Raw genomic sequence first — 26,315 nt, forward strand, 5'->3', positions numbered from 1 at the left:
AGACTCGATTCGGGCGCGGCGCGCTGCATTGGGCGATGGCCCGGTGCGCTCGAAGCATTTCCTCACAAATAAGCGAAGCACGGAATCAGCGCTGAGAATACTTGTTGCCCTCAATTACCAAGTGCGTGACTGAACCCAACCATGAGGATCCTCTGTCTGCATGGCGCTGGCAGTTCCGGCGCCATTCTCGAACGGCAAATGTCCAACCTGCGGCGCGAGCTCGATCCCAGTTTCGAACTCATCTTTGTAGACGGGCCCTTTGAGTGTGCAAGAGGACCCGGTACGTGAGCCGTGAGGCGGAGACACCGTTGTGGTTTGTCGCTAACATATTGGGCTCCAGGCGTCTCAGAATTCCAGCCGGGTCCATACTATTCTCACACTCAAGGCTACTCTCCTTCCGACATCGCTCAGGCGGTCCGTTACCTCGAAGACACCCTTGAAGATGAAGGCCCCTTTGAAGGGATCTTTGGCTTCAGTCAAGGCTCAGCGCTCACCTTGTCCTACTTCCATCAGCAGCAGACGGTCGGCAGCCCGATCGCAGTCAAGTTTGCTTGTCTTTTCTCCACCGCCATGCCATGCAGCTCGGATGCGAACATGGGCCGCGGCATCATATCGAAGCTGCGAGCAAGGGGATACGACGTGACGAACAGAGCCGGGCCCATAGGGAAAGACCTGACGAGCGAAGAGCGAGAATTTGTCGAGATACTTCAACGAACAGTCGTCGAAGCCGGCGCGAAAGACCCCCAATTTCCGTGGACTGATATGGATATATATCGCTACGGAGAGTTGGACGAGATTCCTCGCGTGATGTATTCATCGGCGCTGACACAAAAGATACAAGTTCCAACCATCCATGTTTGGGGCCAAAATGACTTTGAGTACTTGATCCAAATGGCGCAGCTTTCCAGGACTCTTTGCGAGCAGTCTGTTTCCAAAACAGTTGTACATAGCGGGCTACACGACATGCCAAAGAAACAGAGTGAGATCATAGCTGTACTTCGAGAAATCAACTGGGCTTTAGCGCGGGCATAGAGAAGGGGATAGACTACATATATATATGTTGCGTCACTTCTCGCCTGCACAGCGATGTTCTATGATTGTTGTAAACCTCTGTTTCAGTCATAATGGTAGTTATGAGCCATGATAACCTACACCAGGCCAATGGTCGCTTGTGACTTGCTGAGCTCTTGCCCGACGCCGAGTTGGGAGGATCTGGCGGGCTCTCCACATTTGGCAAATCACCGTACGACCGTTGATATAGATTACAAGCCCGGGCGCCGTATTTGAGGGATACCCTAGTCCAAGTTAACTACCAAGACGACGATGAGAGCTGCACGAGTCCGACCCACCTCACCCGAGGGAGTCCCATATGGGTTTCCCGGGAATATTGCCCCATCCTCGGCCATCGAAGTCCACGACAACATCCCCAAAGCCCAGATAACGAAACCGGGCGAATTGTTGATCCAAGTCAAGGCCTCCACTGTGTACAAAGATAATCTCGAGTGGAACGAGCTTTACCCGCCGAACCATGCAACATTGGGGAATGACTTCTCCGGGATTGTCGTCGCTGTGCACGAGGGCGAAACGACTTTTCGCGTCGGAGATCATGTATACGGCATGACGCATGCCGGAAGGGGAGGAACATGGGCAGAGTACGCCATTGTCACGACCGAGGAAGCAGTCAAGAAGCCAGATAACCTGTCGTGGGAGGAGGCTGCTGCCATCCCCGGAAGTGCCCTCACTGCTGATCAGGCACTGTTCAAGCATGTTGGCCTCGAGACTACAGCAAAGAACGGACAAAAGCGTGTTTTAATTACCGGAGCAGCGGGCGGCATTGGCACGTTTCTAGTGCAGTTTGCCGTACTTGCTGGCCACCACGTTGTCGCCGCTTCCAGCTCGAATCAGCGGAACAAGGTCTTCCTACAGAGCCTCGGAGCTCATGAAGTGGTCGAGTACGGTGATCTCACCACTCTAGACAGAGTCGACGTGGTAGTTGACTCGGTCGGAGCCCAGGTTCTCGCAGACTGCTGGGCTGTCGTCAAGCCGGACGGTACCCTCTTGTCCTTTGACGCCTGCAGCTGGGGTTTTAGGGAAGAACACAACAAAAAGGGTATTAGTCAAGGAAAGGAGGGTGTTCGGGCACTGTACATGATTGCTGAGCCTTCAGCGGAGAGCATGGCGCGTATCACCGAACACGTCGCCAGGGGTAATATTAGGGGCCACGTATCCAAAGTGGTGTCTTTGAACGACGTGCGAGAAGCTTACGAATCCGCTCATTCCAGGGGAGCCGGGCATGGGAAGATTGTGGTGCTGATCTGAATGTACTTGGTCGTTGATTAAGGTGCCGGTTAGAGCGTATGTGCAAACACATAGTTCATTCGACACTCTCCACCGGCAAATGGCAAGAAGCTGCGAGTCTGATAAGTATAGAAAAGACGTATAATCTGAGACATCTGTATGAGGATGCGGCTTAGGGAGGTCAACATAATCTATAAAGCTATAGAGGCATACGCTACAGTGCGGGTAATTCCCAATCAGCCTCGTCTGCCCTGGCTACACCCATACGCTGGCTAAGGGTGACCCAGGCACCACAATAAAGCAAAAGTCGAAAGGCTTTGGGGTCTGCAGCCTCACCCCAGGCAATCCCCATGGCGTCCTGGATCGTGGTCCAGCTAACAAAACCCAGGCCCTCTACAGCGTCTCGTGTCAGCAGGGCCTTGAGCTTTCGATACAATGGCCCGTCCTTCCCCCATCGAGTGGGAGCCAGGAACGGGTGCTTTTTTCGCCGGTACAGTTCATCCGTTATATAAGGATGTACTGCCTCGCGGAGGATCCATTTTTCATTCAGAGATTGCAACGCAACGCTGGACTTGGTCCAGATCGGGCCCACTTCACCGGAGTCGCTTGCAGTTTCCGCCGTGTAGCGCAACTTGGCGCTTGGAGGCAATCGGTTGACATACTCAGTGAGGTGATGGTCGAGAAATGGCGTGCGCGCTTCGACACTGTGTGCCATCTCTGTGCGATCGCCCAGGCATGACAGCAAGACGTTGGCCAACGAGTTCTTGTTCCACATGTACATGGAAGTATGGAGGGGATGCCATCGGGTCCGCATCTTGGCTTGGACGGTTTTTGGATACGAGTTGAGAATGGTTCTGCGGCAATCGTCGCTGCCTTGTCGTGCTTGTATCCACGGCGCAAAAAGGGAGGCGCTGGGATGCCACGCGAGCAGATTATCGCTCATGTCTGCTGCCCCCGGCCCTGCGATGCTTGGAACGGCTGGTCTATTCTCGTACGCGGTGGCACCACCTTTTTGCCAAATGCCTTTCATCTCCCGCTGCGCCGATTCGAACATTTGGCTCCGAAGGCTACTGTTTTGAGAAAAATGAGAGTCCGGGAGGGCTTCATCGGCTTCGCGGAGGAACTCGCTGAAAAAGTATGGATAGCCCCCAAAGTGCTCGTCGGCGCCTTCGCCAGTCAGGACGACCTTGACGCCGTGTTCCTGCGGCAATGTGGACAGCGCAAATTTGGCCACAAAATTGAGGTCGAAGTGGTGGTGCTCACAATGGAAAACAGCGTCTTCGAAGTTCTCAGCCAGCGTCTCCTCGGTGATAGTTCTCTTGATGGTCTTGACTCCAAGCCATTCAGCGGTGCGCTCGGCAATCTCTGCTGGCTGTTAGTTTGTACAGCACAAGTACAGGATCACCAGCCACCAGGACTTACGCGACTCGTCGTAGCCCGAGATTTCCGGGAAAGCCACACTAAAGCAGGTCACACCAGTGGTGTGTTCGCTTCCAATCTTGGCATGTTCCTTCCGTGCAAGATCAGTGACGATCCCCGCGATGGCCGAAGAGTCGATCCCCCCGGAAAGGTAGATGCCAACAGGCACATCGGCACGCAGGCGGAGACGGACAGAATCGACAAGCCGCTCACGAACGCCAGCTACCATTTCGTCCATGGTGCGTATCTCAGGTTTTGTCTGCGGAAAGAGAGTGAGCTTTAGGTTCCGCGCACTGATGCTCCAGTGGACCAACCTTGTCTTCGTATTCAGCATCCCAATATTGGACCTGTCGCACGCCGCCATCTTCCGTCGTTTCAAGATAGTGTCCTGGTAGCACCTTTCGAACACCGCGGAACAGCGTTCGGTCGTCAAACATCCAACCTGCGTCGGCAATTGCGCAAACATCCCAGCGAGGACTCCAGCCGAAAGGTAAGAAAGCCTTGGCCTCGGACGCGATGAGGAGGCTGGACCCGAGTCGAGTATAGACCAGCGGCTTGATTCCATAACGGTCGCGTGCCGCAATCAATCGTCGAGAACCTGGGCGGTCATCATAGAGCACAAATGCAAATTCCCCTCGCAGATGGGCAAAGAACCCTGGGGCACCAAAGACTTGGTAAAGCGCCAGCACAAGTTCGCTGTCGCTGTCGCTCTGGAAGGCGTAATGGTGAACGGTTTCGCACTCATACCGTAATCGATCATAGTCGTAAATCTCGCCATTGACCACAACGTGAACGTGGCCGTCGCTGCTGTGGAGAGGTTGACGCCCAGCAGATGATAGATCGTTGATGGAGAGCCGACAGTGGCCCAGCCCGACCTTCTCGGTCTCATTTATCCAGACCCCGGAATCGTCAGGGCCGCGGTGGGCAATCACATCCAACGAGGCTTGAAGCTGCGTAGCAAGAGGATGTCCTTCCCTGTTGGTCGTGATGCGGGGCCTGGATTCCCCGTTGCTGGTAACACCTGCATGTTTCGCGTAGCCATTCCTAGCCGGTGCAAGCGAGAGACACGCAGAGATTCCACACATTATTGATGCTTCTTAAGATACCCTTGATAGTTGGAACCAGGTGCACGAAGACACTGACTTTAATAAGTTATACCAGCGGCACTGCTGGTGTCCACATGGTAGTGATGAAACTAACCGTCCGCGAGTTACGCGAGATCCAGCAACAGTAAAACAAACTAGGGAAGCAGCCGCTTACAATCTGGTCACAACCGGTTTGGCCATGCAGGATGGCCTGGCGGGCCTAAGCAAATCGGGGCCGCCGACGGGATCAGCCAAATCTGGCCATGGCGACTTAAGAAGCAACGCAGGCGCGAAACTGCGAATAGAGTATGTACAGGGTCGTCACTACAAACGGCATTCAACACAGTTCAGAACCAAGAAACATCTACACTGTTAATCTGGATGCATGCGCCTCGTTATTCCCGCGTAGAAATTCAAGGGCCTCACGACCAAGAACTCGGGATCGTACACGACTGTCTCCGGTGACGAGTCGTCAAATTCGTATCGGTAGACCAACTCGACCAGAACTATCTTGACCTGGGTCAGCGCCAAATTGAAGCCCACACAGCCGCGAGCCCCTGCTGCAAATGGAGTGTATGACCCTTGGCGAGCCATTTGCGTCGCAAGACCTTGCTGCGCCCACCGGTGCGGGTCAAAACGCTGCGGATTCTCCCAATGGGCTGGGTTCTTGTGTAAACTCGGAAAGCAGGCAATGACAATGGAACCCTTGGGGATCAGGTACCCACCGGGCAGGACCGCATCTTGTTTTGCGTTGCGTGCTGTCTGGAAGCTGGGGCTATGAAGACGCAGAACCTCTTTGACGAAGCAGTCGAGAAACTTCATCCCATGGATGTCATCGTAGGTCCATCGGCCATCGTTACTACTACGGTGGCTGCTGATCTCCTCGAAGAGTCGTTGCTGGTTACCAGGATACCGCACGACGGAATACAGAGCCCAGGAGAGCAGAGATGAACTGGTGGTGAACCCCGCACCACAGCTCACTACCACATTGCCGAGAACCAGCTCATACGGGAGCCCTTTGCCCTGCTTGTCGCGCGCACGGTACAAGAAGTCAGCCACGCAGGTAGCGCTCTGAATGGCAGTGGGCTCGGATAAACTGAGGGGAGGACCGTCCGCTTGCACGCTCGCCTTCATGGCCTCTTCGGTTGTATCCAGCACTTGCTGGCGGACACTTTTCAATTTGACGGTATCGCCAAAGGGAAGATATTTGATCCACTGCGGCCGCATGGACGATTTCTTCATCAGCGAGAGGTACTGGCCAAAGAGCCGAACGGGAAACGACGGCGGCGTCTTGGGCGACTCAAAATGCTTCAGGTCCTGATTGAGCATGACTCGCCAGACAATCTGAGCGGCGAGCTTGAACATGTACTGGTAGACATTGATTGCGAGATTCGCGTCGGCCAAGTGATCGAATGCCGGAAAGATGGATTGAGCCGCATCCTGAATCAGTGGCAAAAAGTGGGCGATAGCTCGTGGCGACATCGTGGGAGGCACAAATTTGTGGCTCGGCGCAAAAGCTGGAGATGCGCTGTCGCAAGTAAACAGGCAGTCCTGGTCCGCCATGTAGTGCAACGGGTGTGATGGGTCGGACGTGGTCTTGGTGAAGAGGTGATCCTCGCGCAGCACGTGGCGGGCAATGGCGGGGTCGTTTGTGTGGTAGATGGTGGTTCCCATATTGACCGTCTTGATCATTGGCCCGTAGAGCGAGAATAAGCGGTCGTAGTTTCCGAGAATGTCTGGATACAGCTCGTAGCGGTTGCCAACGAACGGGATAACGCGAGGCCCGGGAGGCTCGCGGATGGACTCATGCGCTGTCGCTCGCACTTCGACATTGTCTGTCGTCGTAGCCACGCTCTGGAGATCCGATAACGGGTTGCCATTTTCGTCGACAAGCCATAATGCTATCGCGAGTTAGCCAAGTCTGCAATGATCCCCTGAGAACGGGGGCAGTGCGCACTCTTTGCATCGGCAAATCCAAAAACTTCAGCCAAGGTCGCTCTGAGTTGCTCAATGCTGGGGAACTTGGAGACGTCGAGGGTGTGAGCATATGTATCGGTTTGTTGTCCGATGTGGAACTTTTGATACATGTTTCGCGACCACCCTGCACCGAATGTACGAGCAGAATCAGACGACAGTCAAGCAGTCTGGCAAGTTATATGCGCATGATGCTACGCTCCTGATTTTGGTAGCGCGGCCAGAGATTGTTTTCGGAAGCCCGTTGGCGGTTGTCCACGTTGGGTTTAGTGGAGAAATGTTTACTGGCAGTAATCATGATCTCCTTCTCCCAGAGAACGTTCTTTCCCTTGTTCCGACATTTCCTCTCTACTGGAACGCAGCAACCATCGCATCCATGACCGCCCATCCAGGCGAAAGCATCACAGTCGAGCAATTGGCGGACCACACTACCCTACAGTCGTTATGGATCGCGGTTCACGGTGTTGGTAGTTCACCAGCGTTATCCTGTCAAATAATCATGCTTTAAAGCTGACCAGCGCCCTAGTATACGACTTGACAGCCTTCAGCTCCGACCACCCTGGCGGCATTGAGGCACTCGAAAACTGCGCAGGAACTGACGGTACCGAGGCGTTCGAGTATGCCGGCCACAGCGAAGGAAATATCGCCAATATGCAACAGTACCGCGTCGGCAGGCTTGTCGGAAGCCGTGGACGAGCTGGTGCAAGTTCGCACCATCCTCGAAATGCAACTAGGAAGCAAAATCGGAGTGGTGCACTCGGTATCAACTGGCCCATTGTCTATCCATGGGCGAAACCGGCAGTGACGCTATTGACTGCGTACGGTGCAATGGTTCTTTCATACCGCCACCTTCTCCCAAGATTTGGAAACTTTCAGGATATACTCCCAATGAACGCCGACCTACAACCTGGACATGGAGTCTTGGCAGGGATTGCAATTGCTTCATCACTCAGCTTCCTTGGTTTTAGATACCTTGATGGGCTATTTCTGTCGTCTTTTGACTATCAGAATGATGTATTTAGTTTTCCACCCACCATACCAAGAAAGACCCGAAGATAGATGAGACTGTGTTACGTTGGGCCTTCTAGGTTCTGTCGCCCAAAGGCCTGCAACTGTTCTTCCCAACATTCTGACGAGGCTATCTTACCAATGCCTGATGGATTGTCGTCATCTCGTGGTTCTCTTGTCGCCCAACGGTATACTAAGATACTATAACGCACTGACTATGCAAAGAAATATCATTTAATGCCACATAAATGATTCAGAGGTTTGATTCAGCAAACTACCACCACTCTAAATTCTTCGAACCCCCCAATTCTACTCCACGACTTGATCAACCAAACGCCACAACCAGTTGGTCATTTGTTCCTCTTCTCCAAACAAAGGTACAATGGGCCAGCCTGCATTGCAAAATGCTCATACATGCCTTGTTCAAAACCAGCTACCGGGTCAGTTTTGCTAGGGGCAAATTTCAGATTGTAGTGCATGACCAGCCTCGAGATTGTGACCCGAATATTGGTCAACGCAAGATGCTTTCCGGCGCAATTCATGGGACCCAGGGAGAATGGCGCTATTGCGTTCTTGTCCCTGACCAATTCCGGGAGACTGTACCACCGTTCAGGGATAAACTCATTCGCTCGCGGGAATATGAGTTCGTCTGTTCCTGGGTCAGTGGAGAGTGGACAAACTTATGCACGGGTCTGTAGCAACTACTTACCTCGCCCGATGACGTATTGGGGCGCGATCAGTTGTGTTCCGCCAGGGATAAATCGGCCAGCGATTATGGTGCCCTCTGGTGGGGACAGCCGTGTCGGGTGACTGGGGCTTGGTGGCCACATGCGCAGTGCCTCCTGAACAACTCCATTCAGCAAGTTAAGGTTCCTGATTTGATCATCCATCACAAGCTCGTCCGGAGACTCCGGAATATACGGCCTCAACTCCTCGCGCAGCCTGTCCGCAAGCTCCGGCCGTTGAGCAAGAATCCACAGGATGCAAGACATGGTGATTCTGGTGGTATCGCTAGGCGGGGAGTCAGTCAATCACTCTGTGCTCAATCACGGGTTGCCCATGAGTATCGTACCTTCCAGCGTTAATAAGCAGATGAGATTCTCCAGCCAGAAGGTTTATGGCAGCCTCATCGAATACTTTCTCGTTCCTCCGGTACGGGGCAAACAGTGCACTCATAACGTCTGGGATCTTAGGCTCGTACTGTGTAGATATGGTGAGCGGTAACCCTGATCACAAGCAAGTGGATGGGGTCGAACCTCCCATCTCCTACGCATTTCTTCGGTGCAGTACTTCAACATGACCTTCAAGTCCTTATTGCCACCGGGGAGCGCACGCAGAATGTGGAAAAACCACATTGGCAGATGAATGCCAATAACGCTCATTCCGTTGTCCAGGATATCCATTGCCCAGTGTTTGTCCTTGGTGTCTAGCATGCCGAAGGGGTGGCCGAAAGACAAATCGCTCAAAACATCCCACGAATACAACCCTAACCAATGGTTCACATTCACCGGCTGCCCAGCATGAGCATCGAGCTCATGCATGAGTTTGGCCCGATAAGGATGAATTCTTGTCTCGTAGCTCCTGACAGCTTTTGTAGAGAATGCTTGACTCCAGACCGAACGCAGTTCGGCATGCCCGGCAAAGGTCCGGCGGAGAAGGACCGAGTCTTGTGGGCGAGTAAGGTCGTACCAGGGGCCTTTTTGACACACCGAATCGGCTCCGAAGATCTGCTGCACCGCCTTGGGGTGGGTGATTGACAGTTCTTGGGTGCCAATGCGCACAAAGTAACCATACTTTTCGTGCAGCTTGTGTAAAGTATTATACATTTGCATCCGTCTGATGGAGAACGTCATGTAGAAGCTGCTGATTCGTGCGATCCATGGTCCAGGGAAGACGTTGAGCGGGTGTCGGAAAGCACGGTAAAAGAAAAGACTCGCATACAAGCCCAATAGAAAGAGACCATCGTACAGGCATGATCGTTTCAGAGCCTCTTCCAAGGCAAAGCCAAGTCGATACTGCAAAGCCGCCAAGGCTGCAAAGGCGACTGCGTGTATTTGGATGTAGGTCATGCCATGCAAGTGATGTTCGCCACGGTTAAAGTACCCCACGTAGCAGATGGCTCCAGCGGCCAAGGCGAGCGCTTCTAACGCGAATTGCATCTTGTGCGAATGGATGATGCCAGAGTGGAGGAGCAGTGACTGTAGAAAACTCAGAGATCTAGAAGTCGCATGCGCACAAGCCTTAATTGCGCGAAATGGCAGGTTGGTATAGCCTTGCTATCCTCTCTGGTTTTACTATACGGCGGCCACCGCCCAATTTGGAAAGGGCCGCGCTCAACTCAGTCACCCGCTGCCCCCTCTTGCACCATTTTCGTCACAAACGCCACGAGTATACTCTGTGTAAGCGTGTTATAGTGTGAAGTCTAAACGCGTTATACTTCCTTGACACCCGGTTCGATCCTGAGACTGCAAAGCACATAAACATAAAGGAACAAATTGAGAAGGCATCTGTGCCAAACCCGGAGGAGTACATCTCTATAGACGAGGTTTTGGCTACAGCGGAAATCAAAAACTCTGTGACTGGCGAAACAACATCCGTGTTTGACCCTCCCTACGCCAGGGTGCTGTTTGCAAGGGCAATTAACAGGCACAATCCTGAGCTTAAATTACCTGTGCATGAGCCCGCCGGCGATTGGGTAGTGACCTACAAGCTGGATAAAACCCTTACAAAGCGGGCTGATAAGTGCCATTCTCAATCGGGTGTTTGACGAGTTAAAAGTCCTGTAGATCAGCCTGCAGCAGCGTGCAAGATGCAAAGCGTCATCCAGGTCATCCAGCAGTTCCAAGATATAGACGAGAGTAGATAACACATTATAGCTCTGACAGGGCGCTACAGAAGGTGCAGCGGCCTCGAGCGGCCGTTATGAAAGAATGGAAACTAGATGATGCACATCCCCCGCCGTTTGGGAAAGCAACCTTCCATAACCGGTTGATTCAAGCTTTCAAAATACGGGAATAGTGGAACCAAAGGTTTCCACCCCACATGTGACTCGGCCACAGCCGAGGCAATTTCCCTGGAATTATTTTCACAGCCGCTCCTATTGGCTCCTTCAACTTATACTGCACTAAGCTTACTGCCAATGAGAACGGAAAAATCGCAATCATTTCAATATTTGGGAACTATGACTATTAGGCTTTTTTAAGAAACCTGTACGGGCCGAAGGAAGGCATAAACTCCATGGTTGGGATAAACCTTGAGAGTAAAACCTTCTTTAATAACCCAATAATACCTGAAACAATGAAGGAGTTAAATGATAATAGACTGTTATTTCACATCTAGCCAGTTATATTTATCCATATATCATACCATCACTAGTCATGCATCCTCATCACTGCTTTACTAATAATAATAGTAATGCTAAGTCCATGTAAATTAGAGTTGCATAACCGAACCGCAAAAATCGAACCCGAACCTCACCGAACTCGCAGCGGTTTGGGTTCGGTTCCTAGCCTAGGGAATCGCACCGGGTAATACGATTATTTTCGGTGGACATGATGCGCGTGGCGTCGTCTCTGAACACGAGCAGACAGTAGAGTCTCTCGTATTGAACTCTTGGCTGTCGATTTCTCGCTCACCAGACGGATACTCGCAATATCTTCTGCTGAGAGCCCCATCCGTCTTATTCACCTTGGCTTCGCGGATGTATTGTGCATCCATTCTTATCCAATCATATATTACTCCGCAATGTTATGCTAGCTCACGCGCATATGATTGGCTAATCCTAAAAAACACGTGCATTATTTCATCTTTTATGTTTTACCCAACTCTGCATTAATTTTCATTCACTTGTGTTCTTTGTCATTTCAAGGCTACAGCATGCGCAGCACGCGTCGCGTCAACAATTTAGAAAGGTCCATCAGATACTACTGGCACGTGGCCGACTGGTTCTGAGGAAGCATACGGGGTAGAGGAAGTGTGGTATTAGGGGGTACGAGACTCCGTCCCGTAGTTAGTTAAATAGCCTGATTGCTGACTAAGGGGGCAGAACTGGCCATCCCAAGGAGCTGGGCTTGGCTCAGTTCCAACCGCTTCTCGTAGTCCAGGCAAGATCCAATCCATGACAAAGGTTCCACGCCAGCCACGAGGCTCAATGTCCAAGATGAGTTCTTGGTATGGCCTACCACTTCCCCCGGAGGTCCTTTTGGAGTTGGCGGAATACCTTGATCCACGAGACCTTGTAGCTCTGGCACAGGCCACGGAGGGCTTTGCGTCATTAGTAGTCTTATCGCGGAGTGCTCGAGAGCTAGAAAGGGGACGAACCATTCTGTTTGCTGCAGCTGTCTGTGGTCATGTCAATCTTGTTCGCCATTTTCTGGATGGAGGGGCGGACCCATGTGCTGTCGATTATGACGGAAGCACAGCCTTACATCATGCATGTTGTTTTGGCCATGTAGCTGTCGTCAGGATGCTTCTTGCTGTTGGTGCGGATATAAACGCCCGCCATAAAAATGGGCTTACACCCCTGGACCTTGCCATCATTACCGGCCGTGATAATGTGGTCGAGGTGCTGATAAACAAGGGGGCCAACATTTTGGACACAAAGATCGGTAAATTAGAGCGGACAACGCTCCATGCCGCTGCCATCAAGGGGTACGCCCGCATCGCAAAGATTCTGGTCAACGGTGGCGCCTGTGTGCACACGGTGGATTCGTGCGGGCATACACCTCTTCATTTAGCAGCTTCGGAGGGCCACGTGGAGATCGTCCAAATGCTTCTGGATGGTGGGGCAAGTGGTTCCACGCCAGACCATGAAGGCGATAGCCCGTTGCACCTTGCTGTTGAAGAAGGGCACCTAGGAGTGGTCCAAAAGCTCCTCGGTGCGGGAGTTAGCCCAATGGCGCAAGGTCGTGATAGGGCTACACCATTGCACTGGGCAAGCCTTTTAGGTCGTGTCGAGATAATGCAGGTCCTATTAGACGCCGGTGCAAGTGTGGCTGCCCTAACCAGCGAAGACAAAACGCCTCTCTCTCAAAGTTGTGCTGCCGGTCATTATGAGGCTGTGCGGCTGCTTCTTGAGACAGGAAGTGATCCTTCAATCTCTGACAGCAACGGCGACACTCCATTACACCTGGCTGTTTGTTCGGATAATGCGGCTGTGGTCTCTCTTCTTCTAAGCTCCGGAGCTCCTGTCGATGCAAGAAATTTGAAGAATCAGACCCCGTTACACTGGGCTGCTAAAGAGCATGAAGAGTCGGTCCTGCCCTTGCTCAATCACGGAGCTGACGTCAATGCTATGACACATAGTGGATGGACACCACTCCATTGGGCAGCTAAAGATGGCCATGTTGGTATCGCTCAAAAATTGTTAGAACATGGCGCTTCCGTTAACACTCAAAATGAGCATGGGGAATCGGCACTGCACTTCGCCGCTCAAAGAGGGCATGGGAACATGGTTCGGTTACTGGTGGATTCGGGGGTGGGGTGAACCTGGTCGAGCGCGGCGGGAGAGCAGCCCTACACTTTGCTGCAATGAACGGGGAGGAAGAGATAACCCGGATTCTCCTGGAATCCGGCGGCAAGGTCAATATCAGAGACGGGGAGAACTATTCGCCACTTGCCTATGCAATTGCTGAGGGATGTCCAGAGGTGTCCGAAGTGCTCCTTCAAGCAGGTTCGACCCTGGATGAGAGCTGTAACGAGGCATTTCTAAGCCTAGTGGAAATGGGCTGCGAATGCACAATGCCCTCACTCATTGATCGTGGTATAGACGTCCTTTGGAAAGACGAAAGTGGGTCCACATCATTGCACAAGGCGATTCTTACTGGTGAAGTTAGCGTTATTCAACTTCTACTAGATGCAGGAGCCGACATTTCTGCTCGGGATAACGTGGGCAAAACTGCCCTGCACATTGCCGCTGCCGAAGGGGAGGATCTCCTTGTGGAGACTCTACTTGCTGCTGGTGCCTCAAGTTCGACACAGGACCATGACGGCTGGACGGCCTTGCACTGGGCAATCGCTAATGAGCATGAGGCAGTTGTTCGAACTCTAACTGCACCCAGCGTTTATCAATGTGTCAATCGACTTAGTGTCCAGGCCCTACTGGATCTTGCTGAAGAGTGCGACAGCCCCGCGTCGATTGTGGATCTTCTCATGGAGGCATCGGATAGAATAGAAGAGGGAGTGTCGGAGGTATAGCACTGGGAATCGGCAGGTCTTGCCTCAATGTGTCGACGAGTGACAGGGTGATAATAATTTGGAATACGTGGCACATAGGACCATCAGACATATTGAATCGCTTTTTTCGTCTTATTGTATTATATCTTCTAGGATTGAGGGTTACAATATCGAACATCTAGAAGAGAAATCTTTCAGCTTGTCCGGTCCGTTCATGAATTCAGTGGTTTGTAGAGCCAAAGGGCAAGCAGTGTTCGTCTCCTCCAAAACGTCTTTGTGTCCTCTTGGTACCCTGACTTGTTTGTTCTAACAAAAGCACGGGTGGAGAAGCTGCTGCATAATCAACCGAAGAAAGCAGCATCAGTTGAAAACTTGAATGAGACAAGGTATGACCTCTTGGGTATAGGCCAGGCCCTTGACACAATGAATGGCAATGTATCCCAATAGAAAAAGGTACGTACTTCTGGACAGATTTTAGAGCTGTGTAAAAATAGTAAATGAAAGTAAACGAACATTAAAACAAAAGCAGAGGTATTATTGGGTTGATCTAATTTCAAATGCCATACTACTAGGTATGCAAGCCACCGTAATTTTCATTCATCCGCTGGACGCACGAGTATTTCTCAACTGGCCGAGTAACTTGATTCAGAACATAGATCAAAGATCCAATATAAAAGATAAGCGAATGACCTGATATTGAGTCTCAGAAATGATAATAAACTAGTTTGTTGGCACTATCCTACAGCATGATGGCCGCAAGACAACAACTCCGCAGACTAATCCTACCAACCCACTTCCACCGTGCCATCCTGCCTCAAGCCCGCCATTTAACTACAGCACAGACAAACGGCCATCGATTCGACCAAGAAACCGACGTCCTAATCGTCGGCAGCGGCGCCGCAGGCCTCACCGCCGCTCTACGCGCCCACTCCCACGGGCTCTCATCCCTAGTCATCGAGAAAGATGCCCAAATAGGCGGCACCTCGGCCTACTCCGGCGGCGGCCTCTGGATCCCTAATAACCCGCTCGCCGTGGAGGCCGGCATAACCGACACCCCAGAGCAGGCAATGACCTACCTGACATCTGTCATCGACGCTGACACCCCCGACGACACCGACGTCCGCCGCGCCTCATCCCCCGCCCGCAAACGCGCCTTTCTCACCCACGGCCCCCGCATGGTCTCCTTCCTCCGGGACCGGGGATTCGCCTGGCGCCTCAGCCCAGGCTGTCCAGATTACTATCCGCACGCGCACGGTGCACTACCGACCGGCGGGCGCTCCATCGAGCCGGACGTGTTCGATGCGCGGCGACTCGAACTCGGCGAGAAATGGACGGAGGCGATCCGGCAGCGGCCTGGCCGGTCGCTCCCGCTGTTCACGTACGAAGCCAGCAGCGCGACGCGCATGGGGTCGTCGTGGCGGGATGTCGGGGCCGTGCTGCGCGTGCTCCTCCGCAGCATATATCTTTCCCGTGTACGGGGACAGATCCCGGTGACGATGGGCAAGTCGCTGGTTGCGCAGCTGTTGTGGTTGCATACGCAGCTTGGCCAGGGCCCGGTGCTCACGGATACGGCGCTGCGCCAGCTCATCGCTACGCCTGAAGGGGCCGTTCTCGGGGCGCGCGTCGCGACGCCAGATGGGGAGAGGAACATCCGCGCTCGTCGTGGGGTGCTGCTCTGCGCTGGCGGGTTCGCGCATAACCAGGGGCTCCGTGAGCGGTATGGCCCGCCGCCTGCGAACGCCGAGTGGACCAGTGCCGCGCCGGGCGACGACGGGGACGGCATTGTCGCGGGTGTGCGGGTCGGGGCAGCGACGGCCCTGATGGACGAGGCATGGTGGGGCCCGACGCTGCGCGACCCCGTCCGAGGGATGTATTACTTTGCGCTGCAGGAGCGAGCGCGGCCGTTTGGTGTGATTGTTGACTCGTCTGGCAAGCGATTCATGAACGAGGCTGAGCCGTACACGGATGCCGGCCACCACCAGTATGCGCGGAAGGCCGTCCCGGCGTGGTTCGTCTTCGACTGGAACCATCGCAAGCGGTACGCGGTGGGCTCGCTGATGCCGCGGCAGCAGCCCCCTGCGCAGGCGCTGGAGGCGGGGTATATCCACCGGGCCGAGACGATCGCGGAGCTGGCGCGGCAGATCGGGGTGGACGAGGACGCATTGCAGGGTACGCTGGCGAGGTTCAACGAGATGGCTGACTGCGGGGTTGATAGCGACTTTGCACGCGGAGAAAGCGCCTTCGACAATTACTTTGGGGATACGACTGTGCGGCCAAACCCGAACCTGGGGGCTGTGCGGACGCCGCCCTTTTACGCGATCCCGCTTGTGCCAGGCGATCTGGGCACCAAGGGGGGTCTGCTTACGGATGAGCATGCCCGGGTGATTAGAGAGGATGGGACGCCTGTGCAAGGGCTGTATGCGGCCGGCAACACGACTGCCAGCGTGATGGGACGGACATACCCCGGGGCAGGGGCTACATTAGGACCGGCGATGACATTTGCTTTTATAGCAATGGACCATATCTCTTCTGAGCATGTATAGTATCGCAATATCTTAGCATAGCGGCAATCTAATATACCATCTCCGTGAATTCGTCCAAAAACCCCTTCGCCAACAACACCCGCATCACTCCCGGTCTCAACGTCAAAAACACCCGGACACCGACACCATCAGGCCCAGGCGCAGGACAAATCACCGCAACGGTATTCGAATACGCCATCGGCGCAACCATCACCGGGGCCCCGGCTCCAAAATCCACCTCGTAAAACCCCAGTCTCGACTGATTCGAAAACGCCTGCGACACCATCATCGCATACAGCACGTTTGCCTTGTCACCCACAAAAGCGATCGCCCGCAGCGCCCGCCGGATGAATGTCTGAATCGTGGCTCTATTGGCTGTATCCACGACTGCGCGCGACAGGAGGGCTGCTCGCGCGACGGATTCCGCGGTGAGCGGGGTTTGGAGGAGAGAGCCCGGGATGGAGACGTACAGGCCGATTGCGCAGCTGCCTGTGTAGTTGCTCGGGACACCAATGCGGTGGCGAAAGTCGCAGGGGACGATGGCCTTGACGGTCTGCGCCCGGCGGGTGAGCAGGTGCTTGGTGTGTGCGAAGGCGAGGGTGAAGAGCGCGGTGATGATATCATGATCAGAAACACGAGAGGACGGGTCGATGCGGGTGGCTGTATCGCGCAGACGGTCCAGGGTGTGTCGGGGGACGGAGAAGAGATGGCTCTCGATCTCGTCCGGGGGGGTTTTGTCGCCGAGGAAGCGTTTATAGAGTCCGAGGAAGAGGACCACTAGCGTTGATAATAGCCCTAGCAGCCATGATGCCGGATGCCACATCGAGCGAGGAGGAGCTGGCCGTGCATCCGCAGGAAGGTACTCGTACATCACCCGACGGTCCATCAGCAGACGAGGCCTGCTCTCGCCCTCGGGGTGACTGTGGTTCCTGGCAAACCATCCCCAGGACTGCACAAAGTCCACAAACCCCTTGGCGTCCACCGCGCAATGGGCTATCCGCACCACCATCACCACGCCACTCTCCTCAGCCAGCCGATGGACATGCACCTGGATCAATTCTCCGTTGGGGGACGCACGCGGATCAACGACATTGGCGTCTTTGGGCCACACATCGCGATGGAACCCGTTGCCCTTCAGATGCCGGAAGTGAAGGTGCGGGTGAGTCTGCTCTTGGTAGAGCGGGAGGTTTAGATTATCGCGGTCAACAACAATCTGCATCGCATTGCGGCCGTGACGGCGCACATGGCCGAGAAGAATTGGGAAGTTCTGCAGGGCACGATACAATGACTCCTTGAGGAGGGAGGATTGCATGAATGGCCCGGGGCCGGGGCTTTTGTTCTCGTAGAAAAAAACATTGGTGATGTAGAGGTGACTGGGGATGATGTCAAGGGGAGAAAGATCATAGACGTGGTTTGATATGTTGAGGAGGTCTTGCATCTTGTTTTCATTGCTGCACTTTCGCTATAGCTCTGGTGGGAGAATGATATAATACAGCCGAAATTCCAAATACAAGACCAGTCCATTCACTGCTGTATTCTTTTTGTATTCTTAGCAGCTATCTTCTCTTCATTGGGTTCGGCTCGTATTCCCCCTCATCTAGACTGACCCACTGACTAGACTCCTTGCTTCTTGGCCTGCTTGATTTACACAAGCTGCAGCAGCGTAATGACTTCTGTAAATTACTGTTTGAGATCCTCAGAATGACAATCGTTGATTGATTTAATCTATTGGGTCTGGCCCCTGTGGCGAAGGTTACACCACATTGCAGATTGAGGATCCTAAGAAAGACAATCGTTGATTGATCCATTGGGTCTTGGCCCTGTGGCGAAGGTTACATCGCATCGCAAATTGCATACTTGGCTTCAACTTATACGAGGTGAGCTAAAGAACAACTAACCAAGACTCGGCACATCTGTATCAGTTACTGCCTGTGAGACACGACCAACCGACAATCCCGCTCTGGATACTTGGGCGTGGTGAACAGCGCACTGCGCGTGGGCATGATCCTCGGCCTCCCCAGGGCATCCACATTCCACGGCCCATGCACACTGTCCTCGGGCAGTGCAATGTCATACTCCTTGAGGAGATTCGCAATGATAATCATAATCTCCATCATCGCGAGATTCCGCCCAATGCAGTTGCGGTGTCCGTAGGAAAAGGCAAATACATTGCGCTTGGCCTGCTCATCGCCTAGAAACCGCGTGGGGTCATAGAGATGCGGATTTGTCCACACGTCTTTGTTGATGTGCGCCCCATGGAGGTTGATAGCAACCTCCACCCCTGGGGGAATGTAGTGACCCTGGATGGTGAGGCCTTTTGTGTAGGAGACGCGAGGCAAAAATCCCGAGGTGATCGGGGAGTACCGCAGGGTTTCGTAGACGCACGCCTCCAGATAGGGGAGGTTGTCGCGGCACTCGGCGAAAGTGATCAGATGGGAGGGCGAGAACTGGCTGCGGACCTCCTCGGTGACTTTGGCCAGGTGCTGAGGATACAGCGTCAGGAGATGGATCACCCAAGAGGTCACAAAGGAGGTGGACTCGCTGCCCGCGAGCTGCATCGCGATGCTTTCCGTCATCACCTCGTCCGCCGTCATCTTCACGCGGGGATTCTCTGGGTCTTCCGCATCGATGAATGCCTGCAGGAGATCCATCGGTCCTTTTTCTGCAGAGGATAACAGATTCTTTCGCCTCGTCACCGATTCCTTGCTATAAGCAATAAACCGCTCGTACCGCTCGCGATACTGGCGCAACACCCTGGAAAATGGCCACACCTTGAGGAGAGGGAAATTCTTCCGAATCCCCAGGTACAGCCCGGTGGCCTCAATCCACCGGATAACCGTCTGATCATCATTCTTCAGCGCATTGAACTCCCTGCCAAACGCCAGGGCCCCGATCGTATCAAACGTCGCATACTGCGTATGATCGCGGTAGTTGACCGTAATGTGCTCTCCGCGACTCTCCTCCAACAGTCTATCCCACTTGTTTTTAATGGCAAGCACGCTGTACTTCATAATCAACCCCTCCATGCGCCCCAGATACCCATGGTTCAGATACGGGCCGATCTGGCGTCGTCGACGACTCGCCTGCGTGGGGTCCCGCGTGGTGAAGATGCTTGCGTGCCCTTCAATGTCGAGCATCTCGTAGACCTTTGTCTTGCGGAATTCCGGCGACAGCAGCACGGTGCGGATGTCGTCGGGGTGGCTGATGCTGACGCCATTGGGGCGATGGACGTAGATGTTCCCGTAGCGCTGGTAGTCGGCTTGGACGGACCGGGGGCCGTCAGAGAGGACTCGCTTGAGGATGGAGTATTTACTGGAGAGGCGGGCTAGGAGAGAGCCGGGGATATGGCGAAGGGGGGAGAAGAAGAGCTCGTAGGTAATTCTCCAGATGAGAGTGAGGAGTAGAACGAGGGGGATGAAACGGAGGATTTCTATCATTTTGCAGTTTGATAGGTCAGATGCGGTCTGTGGGAGGAATAAAGAGGTGCGGGGAGGAGAAAGATATTAATACGGAGGAGAGATTTAGGGCACACTTGTTAAATGTGCTAACATTGCATTGATTACCCGTACTAGAATATATATCTTCAAAATGGATAATCGAGTCAAACTGCTATGCAGTCCTACCAAATCATCTCTACCAGCTCATTCCAGTACTTATTCTTCTTGATCCCCTGCATAGCCTCTACGTTACTCGTCAGAAGTACATACACCCCTCCGTCCCTCCCGTCTGGCGTCGGCAAAACCGCCGCCATGGTATAGCTCCCCGCAAACACCGGCGTTAAACACACAAAGCACGGCCTGCCACCGCCAAAATCCGCCTCGTACATCGGGAACCGCACCTGGCTTGTCGCCACAAGCGAGGTCGTCGTGCGCGTCGCTGTGAATGCCAACGGCCGCATATGGCTCGTGGGATTCGCCCGGATCAGGTCATGGTACGCGGCCACCAGACCCGGCTGCACGCGCTCGATCGACTGCCGGACATTCAGCGCAGCCGCCGCAAGAGTCTCTGAGGAGGTCGGACGAGCGAGCTCAGTGAGCGGCGTCCGTACCATCATCCCCAGGAGGAGATTCCCGGTGTATGTCTCCCGCACATTCAGATGGCGGCGGATATCGCAGGGGACGCGCACCGTGCAGTGGGTTTCGGGTTGTCCCTGGCGAGGGCGGAGCCTGCTCAGAAGACCCGTGGGAGGCTCCGGCTGGGGCTGGCTTTGGATGTAGGTTTTGCTGATGAGCGCAACGAGCAGGTCGTTGTCCGAGAGGCGGGTGCTGGCGGGGATATAAGGCTGCACCGCTTTGTGGACCTGGTCGAGAGAGGCTCGAGAGATACGAAATAGATGAGCCTCACCCCGTGCCATGCCGGCAGTCTTGGAGAGTAGACCTCCCAGCGTCGTCGGGGAGAGCCATGCAAGCCAGTCGACGAGCAGATTCCGCTGACCGTAGATCGACTGCGTGAGGGGATCCAACGGAGTTCGCTCCGCAGGCAAGTACCTCTGAATGATGCTACGATCAAAGCTGAATTCACATTTAGACTCCTCCTGCTGCTGCTGCTGCATCCTCATCGTCTCCGCCCAGTGATTGATAAAAGCAAAATATCCCACCCCGTCCACCACGTAGTGGGGGATGTTGATGAAGAGAATCACTCCGCTGTTCTGTGCTAGTCGCATTACATGGATATTCAGCAGCTTGATTTCCCCATCCGCCGCAGCAGTGGCTACAGGTCCCACGGTCGCGACGCCCGCCGGCCACGCATCCCAGGCAAAACTGGCCTCCTTGAGCTGCGACCAGTGGACGGCGTCGCAGAGCGTCTCCCGGATCTCGGGCTGGTTGGGGTTATCTGCGTCGACCTCGACGACGATGTGCCCGGTGCTCCTGGCTCGCAGACGGCCGGTCAGGATGGGGAACTGCTTGAGACTAGCCCATAACGAGCCCTTGAGGAGATCAAAGGGCATAAAGTCATTTTCAGACTGCTTGTTCTCGTAGAAGAAGGCGTAGGGGATGTTGGAGAAGGAGCCTTGTAGGTCGAACGGGGAGAGGGGGATTGACTCCATGGTGACAGGGCACTCTTCATTCATTGAGAGACACAAGCTGAAATAGGCATCAATGTTCGCAACATCTAGCAGTCAGGTCTCTGGAACTGCCTTTGGTAAATTGATGAAAGCAACCAAGGCGGCCCACCTTCGTGTAGCATTGTCTCGCTGTTGCATGAATACGAATATCACCAAGACCCGTTCTTTTACCCGAAAGGTACTTGTGTATTGCTCTTCAAGCGCTAGCTCCGAACCCGTATATGCAGCCAAGCCAGGCTAGACCTCGCTTAGGGCCTGTGCTCGTATCCGCCAGTAATTTACAGTTTATACTCCGCAGACAACATTTGCAGAATGAGGTTAAGGTAGCATTCCGTTCAGATAGCCACATTTCTTGTTTGTCGATCCCTACGCTAAAACTGCAGACTGCAAATACATCACTCTGTAATTCTCGCCGACAATACCATTCGACAATCCCTCTCAGGATCTGCAGGCATGGTGGCCACCCCCATCTTCGTGGGCATTATCTTCGGCCTCCCGCTGCATCGACGATAGTGGGCCCAAAGTGACTATCCTCAGGTAACTCCACCTCGTAATCCTTGAATAGATTGGCTAGCGTCACCATCATCACCGCCCAGGCCAGATTCCGGCCAATGCAGAACCGCGTTCCGTACGCAAACGAGAGCATATTCCGCCGGGTTTCGTGGTATGTCTCCTGTTTGAGGAAACGCGGAGGATAAAACCGGTCTGGATCCTCCCAGGAGGGCCGGTGCAGATGGGCCGCGCACTTGTTAGTGGCGATTTCTGTGCCCGCAGGGATGTAGTAACCCTTCAGGGTGATGGGCTGGTCTGAGACACGGGGAAGGAGGTGCTCGCCGTCGGGATACAACGCAGAGTCTCATAGATGCAGGCCTCGAGATAGGGGAGTTTGGCCTTGCTCTCGTTGAATGTGATGATGTGATCCGCGGCGAAGTTGGCGCGAGTCTCGGCCACAACCGCTTGGAGATGCTCCGGGTAGAGCAGGAGAAAGTGAATCACCCAGGAGATAACAGAGGAGGTCGACTCGCTGCCTCCAACCAGCATGGCGATGCTCTCCGCCTGCACCTCGCGCGCGGTCATAGGGGCCTTGGAGTCTGGATCTTCCGCGTCGAGGAGCGCCTGCAGCAGGTCCGCTGGCTTCGGACGCCCCGCCTGCAGGTCTGCCTGGCGGATGGCAATCGACTCCTGGCTAAAGGCCACCAGGTCATCGTATGACTGTTTGAGACCCCTCACCAACCAGGACAATGGGACCCGCTTGACCCACGGGAAGTAGTGGCTCACTAGCATGTAGGACAGCGTATTGTTGACCCATTTTGTATAGACAAGATTGCTAGTCTCCAGGGCGTGGAACTCGCGCCCAAACACGAGCGCGCCAGTGATGTCAAACATGGCCAGTTGGGTATCGTACCGGTAATTCACCTCCACCTTCTTGCGGTTCGCCAGCAGGGCATCCCAGCGCGCTTTGAGAGCCTGGACCCCGTATTGCAGCATGATTGGCTCCATCTGTGTCAGATACGCATTGTTGAAGAATGGGTGCAGTTGTCGCCGACGGCGCTGCGCCTCGGCCGGATCAGTAAAGGTGGAGACGTTCGGGATGCCCTCGTATTCAAACACCCGGTACATGTCCGTTTTGCGAAATGCGTGCGAGCTGAGCACCGTACAGGTATCGTGGGGGTCGCACAGGTACACTGTGTTGGGCTTGCAGAGGTAGATGTCCCCATAAGTGGAATAGTCCTTGCGCGCTGCGGTTTCCGCCTTGCCGGTGAGAAGATGCCAGAGGGGCGTTTCGATGACACCCGAGCCATGAACGGGGCGGGGATATGGCGGAGGGGGAGAGGAACAGAGCATGGATGAGCAGGTAGCAAAGCCGGAGGGCGAGGACAGCGAAAAGGATGGAGATGAGGCTGGCGGCGGCCATTGTGTCATGAAGTGACTGACTGACTGGACTGACTAGCACTGAGCAGAGTGTTGTAAAAGGGAACAGGGAAGACAGAATACTGAGTGAGAGAAGTAGTTAGGAACAGTTCGATAGCAGACGACTCTTAAGAGGTCATTAACCTAGGTCACATTGGGTGGCCTCGGTAAGCTTTTGTATAAAACACGGTTTGAAACAAGTCGTACTATCTGTAATTATTATTCCAGTTTGTTCTTTCATTCTCTCTTCCACCACATCCCACCTCCTGTTCATAGTATCAAGCTCAGACCGACCATGAACACAGCCATCGTCACCGGCGCCGCCCAAGGCGTGGGCCTCTGCATCGCTGAAGCCCTCGCCCAGCGCAACTATCGCATCGTGCTCAGCGACATCGACACCGAAAAGGGCCCCGCCGCCGCCTCCCAGCTCAACCTCACCCACGGCGAGGGCACCGCCGCCTTCTTCCCCTGCGATCTCTCCAATCTACGAGACATTGACGCCCTCCTCTCATTTACCATCGAGACCATGGGCGGGTTTTCCGTGCTGATTAACAACGCGGGTACCTCCGCGCGCCGTTCCTTGCGCTCTCCGCGCAGGACATCCAGGATATGATCACCGTCAATCTGACGGCGCCCATCTACGCAACCCAGCAGGCTATCAAGTACTGGGATGAGCATGACCAGGGCCAGACCGGGTGCGTGGTCAGCGTGACCTCCTCGTCGTCGTTCAAGACGTATGCGAGCATCGCACCGTACGGGGCGGCCAAGGCCGGCGCTGCCATGTTTACCTTTGCGGCTGGGGCGTTTCATCCGCGCGTGAGGGTGAATGCGGTGGCGCCGACGGCAATTGCGACGGCGTTTGACAAGAATCGCATGCGGGTGGAGACGGACCGTACGGGGCCGGGGTATACGCCCGAGGAGGAGATGCGGGCGATGGGGTTGAAGAGGTTGCAGCCGGAGCAAGTGGCGGACGCGGTGCTGCGGTGTGTGGAGGATGAGGGGCTGTATGGGAAGGTCCTGTACCTGGATGCGGTGGAGGGGATCAAAATACATGATGGATATACGTAGATTAACCTATTTGTCTTCGCGTCATATTCAAATTACTCTAGGTCTTTGGCCGGCTTATCATTAATTGACAGTCTCGGTCCGGATGCGTAGGCGCAAACACTATATGGCACTTGGACGGCATGCGAATGGGGATCCCCCGCTCGTCTACATGATGCGGTCCGTACAGACTGTCTTCTGGTAAACTCCAATCGTAGTCCTTTAGCAGATTCGCCAGAATAGTCATCATCTCCATCCATGCCAGATGGCGCCCTATACAGCTGCGCGTCCCATACGAAAAGGCAAAGACACTCCGCTTCAGATCGGGATTCTTGATGAACCGGTCCGGCAGGAACCTCTCTGGTTCCTCCCAGACGTCCTCGCGGTTATTCATGGCGATGAGGTTGAATGCAATCTCGGTGCCCGGGGGATATAGTGCCCCTGCAAGGTGGTCCCATTGCTGAAGGAAACCCGAGGCATGAAACTCGATGTAATGGGCGTGTACCGCAGCATCTCATAGACAAAAGCCTCGAGGAAGACCAGCCGATTACAGTCTGCATAGGTTATCAAATGGTCAGGACCAAACTGCCCACGCACCTCATCCACAGCCATCCGATAATACTCGGGATACAAGGTAAATAAATGCACCGCCCAGGTCAGCGAGGCGGCCGTCGTCTCACTCCCAGCCAGTTGCATGCCCACGCTCTCGGCCTGCACCTCCACGGCCGTCATCTTGACCTTGGAGTCGGGGTCTTCTGCATCAATAAATGCCTGGAGCAAATCGACGGGCTTCTGGCATCCTTGTGCCAGCAGCTCCTTTCGACTGGCCACTGCGTGCTTGCTGAATTGAACAAACTCCGCATATGCCCTGGTCCAGCGCCGCACCAGCCGCGAGAAAGGAAACACCATAAGCAGCCGGAAATTGATCCGCACGCCGATGTAGACGGCTGTCGCCATGATCCATTCCACGATCGCCACACTTTCCCCTTCTTCCTTCAGCGAGTCCAGCCGCCGGCCAAATGCCAGCGCACTCATAATATCAAAGGTGACCAGCTGCAGGTCGTGGCGGTAGTTCACCTTGACTGCTTTCCCGGGGCCATGGCCATGTTGAGCAATCAATCGATCCCACTTGTCCGCCACAGCTCGGCAGCCGCTCCGCAGAATCAGCTCCTCCATTTTTGCCAGGTAGCTGGGATTGAAGTACGGACCGATCTGCCGGCGCCGTCGACTAGCGAGCTTGGGGTCACTGAAGGTGACGATATTCGCCATGACGGGGTCATTAAGGCCATGATAGACGTCAATCTTTTGGAACTCGGAAGACGCGAGGATGGCCCGCACATCCCGGGGATGGCTGATTGTGATGGTCCGCGGTTTGGAGAGGTAGATGTCCCCATAGGTATGGAAGTCGGCCAGGGCTGCGGGGATGACCCGGCTGGGGAGGCGGGCATAGATCGCTCGGAGGGGGGTGAGGCGTGCAAGAACCGGTCCCGGAACCCGGTGAAGGGGAGACAGGACCAAGGCGTCCAGCAGGCGCCAGGAAACCCACAAGATGACAACTAGGCAGAGAATAATGGGAAGGGCCATGGTGTCTCAGCGCGTGTCAGAGGAGAGGCAAGGGTGATTCAACCTCGAAAGAGATAAGAGTGCTGTGCAAAGGTCCTCGTCGCTTCGTTTACCCTTTTTTGGTAGATCCTGGAATACCCCTCTTCTTGTCTATCGGCGGGGTTGGCATGGTTCACTCCCCTTGCATACGTGCGCAGCTTCATGCGCCTATCACATGTGAAACTGTCTCTCTATGTCCTTCTTTTTCCTGAT

General features: G+C 54.3%; 14 protein-coding genes across 14 annotated transcripts; 6 read left to right on the plus strand and 8 right to left on the minus strand.

Moving 5' to 3' along the window:
• Positions 1 to 141: 141 nt before the first annotated feature.
• Positions 142 to 1,032, plus strand: P174DRAFT_458425 (DUF341 domain-containing protein; the record flags this gene model as incomplete). Its single annotated transcript, XM_024829662.1, has 2 exons — positions 142 to 280; positions 341 to 1,032. The coding sequence occupies 2 exons, from the start codon at positions 142 to 144 to the stop codon at positions 1,030 to 1,032; spliced, it is 831 nt and encodes a 276-aa protein (XP_024686436.1).
• A 291-nt stretch (positions 1,033 to 1,323) lies between these two features.
• On the plus strand, positions 1,324 to 2,319 carry P174DRAFT_364554 (NADP-dependent oxidoreductase; the record flags this gene model as incomplete). Its single annotated transcript, XM_024821999.1, has 1 exon — positions 1,324 to 2,319. The coding sequence occupies one exon, from the start codon at positions 1,324 to 1,326 to the stop codon at positions 2,317 to 2,319; it is 996 nt and encodes a 331-aa protein (XP_024686437.1).
• Positions 2,320 to 2,512: 193 nt separating this feature from the next.
• Positions 2,513 to 4,802, minus strand: P174DRAFT_479126 (asparagine synthetase B family protein; the record flags this gene model as incomplete). Its single annotated transcript, XM_024830691.1, has 3 exons — positions 2,513 to 3,663; positions 3,721 to 3,964; positions 4,032 to 4,802. 3 exons carry the CDS (start codon positions 4,800 to 4,802, stop codon positions 2,513 to 2,515), a joined length of 2,166 nt encoding a protein of 721 aa, XP_024686438.1.
• Positions 4,803 to 5,174: 372 nt separating this feature from the next.
• P174DRAFT_363717 (cytochrome P450) lies at positions 5,175 to 6,889 on the minus strand (the record flags this gene model as incomplete). Its single annotated transcript, XM_024821944.1, has 2 exons — positions 5,175 to 6,703; positions 6,760 to 6,889. 2 exons carry the CDS (start codon positions 6,887 to 6,889, stop codon positions 5,175 to 5,177), a joined length of 1,659 nt encoding a protein of 552 aa, XP_024686439.1.
• A 281-nt stretch (positions 6,890 to 7,170) lies between these two features.
• On the plus strand, positions 7,171 to 7,463 carry P174DRAFT_355431 (cytochrome b5-like heme/steroid binding domain-containing protein; the record flags this gene model as incomplete). The annotated part of the gene is made up of 2 exons (XM_024821740.1): positions 7,171 to 7,237; positions 7,303 to 7,463. Coding segments are annotated over 2 exons (228 nt in total), but the record flags the coding sequence as incomplete, so codon positions are not given.
• A 623-nt stretch (positions 7,464 to 8,086) lies between these two features.
• Positions 8,087 to 9,943, minus strand: P174DRAFT_502319 (cytochrome P450; the record flags this gene model as incomplete). The annotated part of the gene is made up of 4 exons (XM_024831087.1): positions 8,087 to 8,439; positions 8,494 to 8,795; positions 8,857 to 8,984; positions 9,041 to 9,943. 4 exons carry the CDS (start codon positions 9,941 to 9,943, stop codon positions 8,135 to 8,137), a joined length of 1,638 nt encoding a protein of 545 aa, XP_024686441.1. The 3' UTR covers positions 8,087 to 8,134.
• A 272-nt stretch (positions 9,944 to 10,215) lies between these two features.
• P174DRAFT_365347 (uncharacterized protein) lies at positions 10,216 to 10,551 on the plus strand (the record flags this gene model as incomplete). Its single annotated transcript, XM_024822051.1, has 1 exon — positions 10,216 to 10,551. A coding segment is annotated over one exon (336 nt), but the record flags the coding sequence as incomplete, so codon positions are not given.
• A 4,093-nt stretch (positions 10,552 to 14,644) lies between these two features.
• helE (3-ketosteroid 1-dehydrogenase helE) lies at positions 14,645 to 16,674 on the plus strand. Its single transcript, XM_024821060.1, has one exon. It carries the CDS (start codon positions 14,705 to 14,707, stop codon positions 16,499 to 16,501), a length of 1,797 nt encoding a protein of 598 aa, XP_024686443.1. The 5' UTR covers positions 14,645 to 14,704; the 3' UTR covers positions 16,502 to 16,674.
• helD2 (acyltransferase helD2) lies at positions 16,442 to 17,971 on the minus strand. The gene has a single exon (XM_024826827.1). The coding sequence runs from the start codon at positions 17,916 to 17,918 to the stop codon at positions 16,530 to 16,532; it is 1,389 nt and encodes a 462-aa protein (XP_024686444.1). The 5' UTR covers positions 17,919 to 17,971; the 3' UTR covers positions 16,442 to 16,529.
• Positions 17,972 to 18,266: 295 nt separating this feature from the next.
• On the minus strand, positions 18,267 to 19,946 carry cyp5081C1 (cytochrome P450 monooxygenase helB4). Its single transcript, XM_024826828.1, has one exon. The coding sequence runs from the start codon at positions 19,915 to 19,917 to the stop codon at positions 18,403 to 18,405; it is 1,515 nt and encodes a 504-aa protein (XP_024686445.1). The 5' UTR covers positions 19,918 to 19,946; the 3' UTR covers positions 18,267 to 18,402.
• Positions 19,947 to 19,996: 50 nt separating this feature from the next.
• On the minus strand, positions 19,997 to 21,676 carry helD1 (acyltransferase helD1). The gene has a single exon (XM_024826829.1). It carries the CDS (start codon positions 21,549 to 21,551, stop codon positions 20,100 to 20,102), a length of 1,452 nt encoding a protein of 483 aa, XP_024686446.1. The 5' UTR covers positions 21,552 to 21,676; the 3' UTR covers positions 19,997 to 20,099.
• Positions 21,677 to 21,940: 264 nt separating this feature from the next.
• On the minus strand, positions 21,941 to 23,460 carry cyp5081D1 (cytochrome P450 monooxygenase helB3; the record flags this gene model as incomplete). Its single annotated transcript, XM_024829663.1, has 4 exons — positions 21,941 to 22,030; positions 22,054 to 22,352; positions 22,391 to 23,284; positions 23,352 to 23,460. The coding sequence occupies 4 exons, from the start codon at positions 23,458 to 23,460 to the stop codon at positions 21,941 to 21,943; spliced, it is 1,392 nt and encodes a 463-aa protein (XP_024686447.1).
• Positions 23,371 to 24,585, plus strand: sdr1 (short-chain dehydrogenase helC). Its single transcript, XM_024826830.1, has 2 exons — positions 23,371 to 23,997; positions 24,054 to 24,585. The coding sequence occupies exons 1-2, from the start codon at positions 23,752 to 23,754 to the stop codon at positions 24,522 to 24,524; spliced, it is 717 nt and encodes a 238-aa protein (XP_024686448.1). The 5' UTR covers positions 23,371 to 23,751; the 3' UTR covers positions 24,525 to 24,585.
• Positions 24,562 to 26,084, minus strand: cyp5081B1 (cytochrome P450 monooxygenase helB2; the record flags this gene model as incomplete). Its single annotated transcript, XM_024829664.1, has 2 exons — positions 24,562 to 24,941; positions 24,986 to 26,084. The coding sequence occupies 2 exons, from the start codon at positions 26,082 to 26,084 to the stop codon at positions 24,562 to 24,564; spliced, it is 1,479 nt and encodes a 492-aa protein (XP_024686449.1).
• Between the last annotated feature and the right edge of the window lie 231 nt (positions 26,085 to 26,315).

The sequence above is a fragment of the Aspergillus novofumigatus genome (genome assembly GCF_002847465.1).
Source record: "Aspergillus novofumigatus IBT 16806 chromosome Unknown P174scaffold_2, whole genome shotgun sequence".
In the NCBI taxonomy this organism is placed as follows: Eukaryota; Fungi; Ascomycota; class Eurotiomycetes; order Eurotiales; family Aspergillaceae; genus Aspergillus; species Aspergillus novofumigatus.

Bases quoted from the DNA above. Each gene is read 5' to 3' on its own strand.
- cyp5081C1 (XM_024826828.1), bottom strand. From the start codon at position 19,917: ATGATAGAAATCCTCCGTTTCATCCCCCTCGTTCTACTCCTCACTCTC.
- helD1 (XM_024826829.1), bottom strand. From the start codon at position 21,551: ATGAATGAAGAGTGCCCTGTCACCATGGAGTCAATCCCCCTCTCCCCG.
- helD2 (XM_024826827.1), bottom strand. From the start codon at position 17,918: ATGCAAGACCTCCTCAACATATCAAACCACGTCTATGATCTTTCTCCC.
- sdr1 (XM_024826830.1), top strand. From the start codon at position 23,752: ATGAACACAGCCATCGTCACCGGCGCCGCCCAAGGCGTGGGCCTCTGC. The intron at 23,998-24,053 runs GTGCTGATTAAC...CTCTCCGCGCAG, and splicing joins AGACCATGGGCGGGTTTTCC to GACATCCAGGATATGATCAC.
- helE (XM_024821060.1), top strand. From the start codon at position 14,705: ATGATGGCCGCAAGACAACAACTCCGCAGACTAATCCTACCAACCCAC.